At 46.5% G+C, this 10,805-nt stretch overlaps 1 protein-coding gene across 1 annotated transcript in view; it reads right to left on the reverse strand.

Moving 5' to 3' along the window:
* Positions 1-10,562, reverse strand: part of LOC137562035 (extracellular calcium-sensing receptor-like) — a 47,082-nt gene extending 36,520 nt beyond the window's left edge. Inside the window, exons 1-2 of the mRNA XM_068273377.1 lie at positions 10,366-10,562; positions 461-752 (exon numbers count right to left, since the gene is read on the reverse strand). Coding sequence (XP_068129478.1) covers positions 461-752; positions 10,366-10,562 — 489 coding nt within the window. The remainder of the gene's footprint in view (positions 1-460; positions 753-10,365) is intronic.
* Positions 10,563-10,805: the final 243 nt, after the last annotated feature.

The raw sequence follows: 10,805 nt of genomic DNA on the forward strand, positions 1-10,805 counted from the left end.
CTTATTACCAGCCTTCTACTACAAACTGACTAATACGCTCTTATGCTGATACCATCTGATGATCTCAATTCCTTTTTGCCCATATCCTTCATGACTTTGGCTCAAGATAATGTCATAAGTCAATTGGGTTGATTCATCAAGCTGCGCTGCTAAAGCAGTGTAGCTTAATGACAGGAGCGCAAGCTCAGTGCACGCTATGCTGCGGTAGTGCAGCTAGCATGTGCTTGTATGCTCGCTCCTATTAACTAATGGCCACTACGCTGAACCCGCCCTGACCCCTGACTTTAATGGACGTGATCCCGGTACTTTGATTGGCCCAATAGGCTGCCTGTGTCAAGTGACAATAATGTGAAAGTCTAGGTTTTCAATAGACAAGGAAATTGCAACATACAGTATGCTATATCTATATTAGTATATGTAATAATTTCAAAAAGGAAAATACTTATATCCAGCTTTTTACCTGAGGGTACCTTAAGACACCTAATACATTGGCCAAGATGATGGAGTTATCAGACACCACAGATCCAATCACTGCTGTAAATGGTGACCTAGAAAGACATCGGAAGTTTGGCACAAGTGGTCTGGATTCAGTAAGAAATTTGAATGCACCTTGTAGCTCATAATGAGGAACGTTGCAAATGTCATACATCTGAAAGCCTAAAGAAATGTTTGGCAAAATTTCTGGGTTCATATTTATCTCCTCTACAGCAAAGAAGACGGTCTGAAGCATGCGATAATAGTTTGGGTTGAATCTTAAAAATAAAGCACAAGAAAACATTGGTGGACTAGTCATGTTGTCCAGACACATAAGAATAGTTGAGAAGAAGGCATGGTTAGTCATTCCATGAAGACAACAAGGCAAGGAACCCAACACTATTTACAATAGTGGCTAATAATGGGTACACTCAGCTGTAGAATGGGTTTCACCAGCTTAAGACTAACCGAAGAAGTCATGAGTCTGGCAAGCCATCAAAATTAAACTAATATATTCACAACTTCAATTTAACCATACAGTGTTTCAGGGGACCTCAAAATAAATTTGTTTAAATTGGGAGTGCTTGATGGACTCCTGTACTTTCACAAGAAGACTCTAGAAGTCCTGCAGTTACTGGTCTGCATTTTATTAACCTCCTTGCCGGTTTTCCCGACCTGAGCTCGGGGTAGAAAAAATAAGCTGTTAGCGGTGATCCCGAGCTCAGGTCGGGGTAGGCATTGCAGAGCTGTACCTTTAGTTGTGGAGTCCCGCGCGCGATCGTGCTGCGCAGCGGGACTCCAGCCTCTCTCCCCGGCAGTGTGGGGTTTTTCCCTGGCCGCCGGGATCCCCCATGTCCCCACTATTCTTCCGGGGACCCGGCAGCCAGTTGGAGCAGCGGAGCCGTGGTGGTGGCAGCAGAGCGGTGGTGGCAGCGTGACGTCATAAGGGGCGGGGCTAATATTGAAAACGAACTTCTCTATATTAGAGAAATATAGAGAAGTTCGTTTATATGTATATTAGCGCCATCTTGTGGGCAAAGAGAAAACTGCAGCACAGGAGCCCAGAAAGGTACATTTTTTTTTTTATTTTGCTGCAGATCTCCCTGCCAGAATGATTTTTTTCAGGTTTTAGGGTCTGAAAGAGTGGAAAAAAATTGCACCGCTTTTAGACCCTAAAATCTGGAAAGAATCAGAACGGCAAGGAGGTTAATACTTGTTTCACACTGAGTGGGCTCCTTTACAAACAACATCTGTCTATCAAATAGCGTAATGCGTGCTATAGTAGCAACAGATGTGTTGTGTACATAATGTGAGTTGTGCTATTTGAACGGTGCAAATTAAGTTTCTCACATAATTGTCAGTAAAATTGATGTGCAATGTACTCACATGTGTATTTTACCAGCCTTTTCTGAATCAGAGTAAAGTTGTATCTTGCACACACAATGGTGAGGCCCATGGTTATACAATGTAGATCGTAATCAGCTAATTACGATTATGCAAAATGTTAAGTACATTTTCACAATCTGTACGTAATTAAGATTTGTACATTCAATCGTTTTTTTGTGTAATACATTCACAATTTTGTGTAATTTTTGCGTAAATTTGTGCTGACTTAAGTGTTTTTTTTTATCAGAGCCTCCCCTCATGCTATTGTCACTAAAATTGCTAAGTATGTTAAGGAGAAGAGTGGGAACAAGTCAAAAATAATTTTTTCATAAAGACTTTGTAGTTTTTGAGAAAATTGCTTTTAAAAATGGGTTTTAAATTGTTATATTTCTGAGTTTAAAAATCATTTTAAAGACTACAAGAATTCTTTTAATGACTTGTTCCCACTCTTCTTCTTCTTAATGTATGTAGCAATTTTGGTGACAATGGGGGCTTTGCTATTAACTGCTTAATTTGGCACGAAATGAAGCAAAAATTATGCAACATTACGATTCTTGATTATGTTTACAAATGAAATTTATTAGGATTTTTCCCAAAATTTTGCATTACAATTTTGCATCATTATTGCAAATTATGATGGGAAATTACGATTATGCAAAATTTGTGATCATCACTCATACAGCCAGCACTGGCTGGTATGGGTAGTAGTGATGATCTCCGGATGAAATCCAAATGGGTTCCATTCGGATTTCATCCTCCTAATTGCAGTGCAGTCACGTGAATACAAACACTTCCTCCTTCTGGGTTGAAGGAGGAAGCATAGTAGTCACGTGATGCAGCTTGGAATGCAGTGTGGGACGCGCCGTGGGACGGAATAAAGAATATGGCTGCTGGGTAAGTTTAACCCCTCCTCACCAAGCCGCTCAGGTGCACTAATTAGGAGGTTGAAGTTCAAATTAAACCCATTCAGAGTTAATCCGGATTTGATCCGGAGATCATCACTAATGGGTAGTAGAGATGGCCCGAACCTCCGATTTTAGGTTCGCGAACCAGGTTTGCAAACCTTCGCCAAACGCTCGATTCGCGTGAACTTTCGCGAACCACAATAGACTTCAATGGGGAGGCGAACTTTGAAAACTAGAAACATTTATGCTGGCCACAAAAGTGATGGAAAATATGTTTTAAGGGGTCTAACACCTGGGGGGGGGGGGGGGGGGCACGACAGAGTGGGATAGATGCCAAAAGTCCCGGGGAAAAATCTGGATTGGACGCAAAACAGCGTTTTAAGGGCAGAAATCACACTGAATGCTAAATTGGAGGCCTAAAGTGCTTTAACCCTCTGGGCGATACAATTACATCACCCAGGAGGGGGCTCAGCACTTTTTTTTTTATTTTTTAAATCATGTAGCGAGCCCTGGGCTCGCTACATGATAGCCGCTGTGCAGCGGCATCCCCCCACCCACTCCGATCGCCTTCGGCGATCAGAGTAAGCAGGAAATCCCGTTCAGAACATGATTTCCTGCTGGGCTTCCCCGGTCACCATGGCATCAGAGGGAGTCCCGATCCACCCCTCAGCGCTGCCTGGCACTGATTGGCCAGGCTGCGCAAGGGGTCAAGGAGGGGGGGGCGGCACGGCGGGTAGCGGCGGATCGGCGGCGATCGGAGGTTACACGCAGCTAGCAAAGTGCTAGCTGCGTGTAACAAAAAAAAATTATGCAAATCGGCCCAGCGGGGCCTGAGAACTCCTCCTGCGCGACATACCCCGAGCTCAGCTCGGGATTATCGCCCAGGAGGTTAAAACATCTTGCATGTGTATACATCAATCAGGGAGTGTAATTAGAGTACTGCTTCACATTGACACACCAAGCTCACTGTGTAACGCACCGCAAACAGCTGTTTGCGTAATGACGGCCGTGCTGGACTGGTACGCTCCATGGCGAGATTGCTTTTCCTCACTCAGTGATATCAGGTAATGTCTGACTGCCTTATCAACTTTCAATGGTTCTTTCTCTACCATTGTTAAAGCTTACATCTATTTTTTTAAATACTTGTTTGCTTGCTGTTCAGTACCTGCAACGAGAATCTTTTATGGAGGACAAGTCTGCCATTGTCAATGACCACGGGTAATGGCCGGGGAATCCTGGTTCGATTCCGGCCCGGAGTGGGAGCCTAAGAAATGGCTACCACCACCACACATCCAAGGAAGGCAGCAGGCACGCTGTGGGCAAAGGAGTAGGATGTACTGAGCGCGCCCAGCCGGGCTGCAGCTCTCTTAAGCTGCTCCAGACCCTGTCTCAGATTTCCACACCTTTAAACCTATTTGTGCTGAAACTGGACACAAAATACAGAGGAATTCCACCCATCACGACTAAGGCTACAACTACAACCAACCAGAACAATCAGATTACTTTGGATGGCAGAGATTTAAACTGGATTGAAATCCTACATGAAACCTTCCATTCCTGAACACACCAAGCTTTCTAACAGCTGACCTGAAACTAGACCTTCAACCTCTCTGTGATTGCCCTCACCCCAACCTGTGAGTAATCCTTTATCCAAGGCATATGCACCAAGTGACTATTTTCCACATGTATTTTATTACTTATCATCTAACTCTAAAACAAGGAACTTTACTTAAAATAAATCTATGATCCGACTCTGTGTAGGAATGAAAGGAGTTTGCACAGATCCCCTTTGATCTCAGCATGATTCCAGAAGAAAAAGCTATCTGAACAAGTCTATTGTCTCTAATATCAACATACAAATACTCATCAAAGGACCTTTTCTCTGCCTGCCCTCTCAAGGAACAATTACAAATTAACACCTCACTAGCTCTCCTCTTAAAATCCTTTGGGATACTCAGGAAACGCAGAAGGGGGAGGAGAAGGGGTGGATCCAAAAATAAACACCAGGGAAGCCACACCAGGCAAAGGATAACAAGTTTGACAGTGAAGCCTAAAAATAGTTGTCCCCAGAAAAGCTCAATCACAGCCACACTCTGCAATGCCAGGTCGATAAATAATAAGACTGCAACTATACATGACCTAATAGAGCTCTCTGATTTGACCTTTTTGACAGAGACCTGGCTTGGGAAACATGCAGGCCCAACTCTTGAAGCAACCGTGCCGACCAATTATTCAGTCCTGCACTGTGAGAGACAAGTCCGCAAGGGTGGGGGGGGGGGGGGGGGGAGTTGCCATATGCTTCAGATCCTCTTTGAACATAAGACCCCTGCCCATAGGCCCCACTGAAACCTTTGAATGTCTTGCAGCCCAACTGTCAGCAGAAGTAAACATCAACATATTGCTCATATACCGCCCCCCAAAAATGGTCCAGCCTTTCTTAAAGAAATCTCTGAACTCTTATCCTGCCTATCAGTGGAACACCCCAGATGGATCATCCTGGGAGACTTCAATGCATGGGTGGATGATCACGCCTCACGCCTAGGAAGTGAACTACTTCTCATAATGAATGAACTGGGTTTCTCTCAGGCTGTCTACCTCCCCACCCACAAGAAAGGGCACACCCTGGATCTTATATTTCATTGTGGACCTTTGATATCACACAAGGATATAAACCCAGTGGTATGGTCAGACCACCACACCATCCACTTCTCTCTGACTGACAGCACCAGCAATAAAACACAGAGGGAAAGAACTCATAAAATACCGTTCTCTGAAAGATGTCTCACCCCAGCACATTCAGAATATCCTCAACTTCGACGCATTAACCAATCATTGCGCAGACCCAGACTCCATGGTCCTGATGTACAACCATGCAGTGTCATCTGCCTATGACGCCCTTGCCCCAGTTCGCATTAAACGGTCTACACCACTTCACCATGCACGGTGGTTTGACAGCTCACTAAAGGACCTAAAGAAAGAAGTGCGCAGACTAGAAAGGAAGTGGCGAAAATCTCAGAATTCAAAAGATAAACACACCCTTGTCTCTCACCTGGAAAGCTACCAAAATGCGATCACCAAGAAAAAATCCTCCTACCTATCACAGGAGATCGCAAAGGCCGCCAACAGACCAGCCCAGCTATTCCGCACAGTTGATAGACTATGTAACCCATCCTGCCTAAAGCCTACTTTAACTCCCTCAAAGGAGCTATGTGAGAAATTTGCGTGCTACTTTGCTGACAAAGTATCCTCTATTCGGTCTCTCATTCAGTCCACAGCACCCAAGACTAATGCAACTCCTGGAAATAGCTGCAAAAACAACCTAACACCCAGGACTGACTTCAAAAGTATTAGTGAGGAAGAGATCTCAGACATTTTCCGCCGCCTCCACCAGACAACCTGCGACCTGGACCCTGGACCAACAAAACATATGCTGAAATGTCCTGACCTGCTTGGCCCAGCATTTCACAAAATAGTAAATTGCTCTCTGCAAGCAGGGAGGTTTCCTACCTCTTTAAAAGAAGGAATCATCAAGCCCCTTCTTAAAAAACCTTCCATGGATCCAGATGCAATGAGCAGCTACAGACCTGTCTCCAACCTCCCCTTCTTAGGTAAAGTTATTGAAAAGGCTGTCTATCTGCTACTTGAAACCAGGCTGTCAGTAAACAACATCCTGGACCCTCTACAATCTGGCTTTAAGAAACACCACAGCTGTGAAACAGCCCTCATCCAAGTCTGCAACGACCTGCTCATGGCAAGGGACAGAGGGGAATGCTCCATCCTAATCCTGTTGGATCTCTCAGTGGCTTTTGATACAGTTGACCATGAAATCCTGCTTAACAGGCTGCAGGAGTACTGTGGCATCAGTGGATCAGTCCTCCAGTGGTTCAGATCATTCCTGACTGACAGAACACAGAGAGTATCCCTAGGTCCTATAATGTCCAAACCTGCACCTCTACAATTCGGAGTGCCTCAAGGATCAATCCTATCCCCTCTGCTGTTTGCAATCTACATGTTGCCACTCGGTACACTTATCCAACGACATGGCCTGACATACCACTGCTAAACCGATGACACACAGCTATACCTGTCCTTCAAACCTGGTGGAACAGACCCTACTCCAAAAATAAACTCTTGCTTAGCTGAGCTACAGGCATGGATGAATGATAACTGGTTGAAACTGAATGCTGACAAAACGGAGGTCCTCTTTGTCCAAAGCCACTGCTCACCATCAAAACAGCTCTATCCTAAAGCAACACCAATCAGGATTGGGAATTCGGACATAAACAGCTCCAACCTTGTGCGCAGCCTTGGCGTACTAATCGATGGGGATTTAAGTTTTAGAAACCAAATTTCATCTGTAGTTAAATCTTCCTACTTTCATCTGAAGAACATTGCAAAGATTAAACATCTGATTCCCCCAGAGGATCTTCCAACCCTAGTTCACGCCTTCATCACATCACGGCTGGATTACTGCAATGCCCTTTATGCTGGCCTCCCCAAAAAGGACCTGCGTCGCCTGCAATTAGTGCAGAATGCTGCTGCCAGATTGCTAACAAACCAGCCTCGCCACTGTCACATTACACCGATCCTTCGTTCACTGCACTGGCTACCAGTAGAATGGAGAATACTCTTCAAGATTGGACTGCTGACATTCAAATCCCTGCACAATCTGGGCCCTGGATACATGAAGGACTTGCTGAAGCTGCACCACACCTCTCACAACCTCAGATCAGCAAGTTCTATAAACTTGGTCACTCCCAGAGTGCACCTCAAAAAATCTGGAGATAGAGCATTCTGTCATACTGCCCCTACTCTTTGGAACTCCCTGCCACACCCAGTAAAGACAGCACCATCCCTGGAGCTATTCAAATCCAGACTGAAAAGCCACCTGTTTAGCCTGGCATTTCCGGACTTATAAAATTCTTCCTCTGTACCACAATGGTCTGAGCCATGCTTATGCGCTTTGAGTCCTATGGGAGAAAAGCGCTCTACAAATAGTATTTGTTGTTGTTGTTGTTGTTGTTGTTGTTGTTGTTGAATGGCTACCACACATCCAAGGAAGGCAGCAGGCATGGCATGCACGTCCCAAGGTAGTGACCAAAAGGAGGACTTTCGAGGCCCTGCTGTATATGACACTGATAGACTGTACTACCTGTAATGAGAATCTGTTATGGAGAGCAAGTCTGCCATCCATTCAAGTAAAAGGTATGCACTGACTGCCAGGTATAATACCATGTTCAGTCAAAGATGCAGTGAAAGGAGTGCAGTGACTGCAAACAGCTGTTTGTGTAGTGACGGCCATGCTGGACTGGTGAGCACCATGATGAGAGTGCAGGTGATGGCGGCTTTCTTGCCCATATGGTCGCCGGGCTGAGGTAGCTGAATGATAGAACAGTGACTGTCCAGCTGATCAAATTTGGTCTGTCCACAATGAAGCAACGACCTTATTATCTTTGGTGTGCCAGCCCCCGAGACACTCATATAGCCGACAGTCATTGCTTCATTGTGATATGCAAGCCCCTTCACAATCAAAGTAATGCTCATGAAGGGGAATGGGCACATGTACATGGCTTTTGTTTTGTTGTTGCAGCTGCACTGCAGGCAGAAAAATTAGGCAGGCATGTACACGTACTAGCAGCGGCCTTAAAAATTCAGGAATCCGCCTGGAGTCCTGGACCTGGTTGGTGGGGGCGGAGAAGACAGTCAAGCGGCCTGCGGGCAGAGATGCTGTGTGGGGAGCGACTTAGCCTTGGGACAGGCAACCAGTCACATGGCGTGCAGGCAGAGATGCTGTGTGTGGGGACTGACTTAGTCTTCGGGCGGGCAGTAGCCCTCCGAGATCCATGCCTCATTCATTTTGATAAAGGTGAGGTACTGAACACTTTCGTGACTTTTGCAATTGGCAATTTCTCTTCTCAGTGACAATGCCTCCAGCTGCGCTGAAGGTCCTTTCTGACAGGACGCTTAAAGGGAATATCCAGGCAAAAAAAATGAGTTTTACTTACCTGGAGCTTCTACCAGCCCCATGCAGCCATCCTGTGCTCTCGTAGTCAATCGCTGCTGCTCCAGTCCACTGCTGTCAGCTTGTCGACCTCAGAGGTCAGCGCCGGCGGGCCGCTTGCGTACATTTTTACGCATTCCCGCTAGTGCAGGAACAGTAACACATACATTTTTACCCGTTAGTGGTTCCATGCGTACATTTTTTATGTGTTACTGTTCCTGCACTAGCGGGAATGCGTAAAAATGTATGCAAGCGGCCCGTCGACCTCCGAGGTCGACAAGCTGACAGCAGGGGACTGGAGCAGCAGTGATTGACTACGAGAGCACAGGATGACTGCATGGGGCTGTTAGAAGCCCCAGGTAAGTGAAACTCATTTTTTTTTATTCCCTTTAAGGCAGGGCAAGACAGAAGTTGGATGGCAAATTGGGACAGTTCTGACCACAGGTCAAGCCTGCGCACCCAGTAGTCCAAGGGTTCATCACTGCTAACAGTGTCTACATCCACACTTAAGGCCAGGTAGTTGGCTACCTGGCGGTCCAGGCGTTGGTGGAGGGTGGATCTGGAAGGGCTAAGGTGAGGCGTTGGACTAAAGAATGTCCGCATGTCCGACATCACCATGAGATTGCTGGAGCGTCCTGTCCTTGACTGCGTGGATATGGGAGAAGGTGGTACCTTTATTGTGTTGTGCTGTGACATCACCCTTAAACGCATTGTAAAGCATAGTATCCAGCTTGTTCTGCATGTGCTGCAGCCTTTCTGCCTTCAGGTGAGTTGGTAACATTTGTGCCTATACTGAGGGTCTAGTAGCATGGCCACGAAGTACAGCTTATTCCCCTTGAATTTTTTTATATGGGGGTCCCTCAACAGGCTGGACAGCATGAAAGATGCCATCTGCGCAAAGTTGGATCAAGACGTACTATCCATCTCCTCTTGCTCTTCCTCAGTGAAGTCAGGTAAGTCCTACTCCTCCCCCAGCCACAAACAATACCACGGGAACGTCGAGGAGCACAAGCCCCCTGTAACACCTTCCTCATCATCCGAGTCTGACTCATCTTCCCCACACGACTCTTCTTCCTCCTCCCCCTCTGTGCTGCCGCAGGTGTTGAGGAAACATCTGGTTCTGATGAAAATTGCTCCCACAACTGTTCCTCCCGTAACTGTTTCTGTTCACACTCCTCCACAGCTTGATCCACCACTCTACGCACGGCATCCTCCTGGAAGTAAGCGTACGGTATTAAGTCGCTGATGGTGCCTTGACTGCCATTTACCAGGCTGGTCACCTTCTCAAACGACCGCATGAGCCTGCATGCATTTCACATCAGTGTCCAGTTGTTGGGCCAGAACATCCCCATCTCCCCAGATTTTGTCCTTTTACTGTAATTGTACAGGTACTGGGTGACGGCTTTCTCCTGTTCTAGCAGGCGAGAGAACATGACCAGGGTTGAATTCCAGCGAGCCGGGCTATCACATATCAAGCGTCTCACCGGCAAGTTGTTTCTCCTCTGAATGTCCGCAAAGCATGCCATGGCCGTGTAAGACCACCTGAAATGCCCACACAACTTCCTGGCCTGCTTCAGGACGTCCTCTAAGCCTGGGTACTTTGACACAAATCTTTGAATGACTAGAACCAGCACATGTGCCATGCAGGGAAATGCATTGCACATGATATTGTTGCCGTTGTCACACACCCCGTTGCCGATCTCCAGCTGGTGCGAGGTCAGCCACTGATCCACATGTTTGTCAAGAGCAGCCAGAAGAGCTGCTCCAGTGTGACTCTCCGCTTTGAGGCAAGACATGTCTAAGATGGCGTGACACCATCGTACCTGGCATGCAGCATAGGCCCTGGGGAGATGGGGCTGTGTAGCTGGAGAGGAGAGTGCAGCACCAGTAGAGTTGAACTGCCATTCAGCCAAGGACAAGACAAGACAAGACAAATAACATTTATATTGCGCTTTTCTCCTTGCGGACTGAAAGCGCCAGAGCAGAGCAGCAGCCACTAGGGCACGCTCTATTGGCAGTAGCAGTGTAAGGGAGACTTG

The sequence above is a fragment of the Hyperolius riggenbachi genome, chromosome 3, assembly GCF_040937935.1.
Source record: "Hyperolius riggenbachi isolate aHypRig1 chromosome 3, aHypRig1.pri, whole genome shotgun sequence".
In the NCBI taxonomy this organism is placed as follows: Eukaryota; Metazoa; Chordata; class Amphibia; order Anura; family Hyperoliidae; genus Hyperolius; species Hyperolius riggenbachi.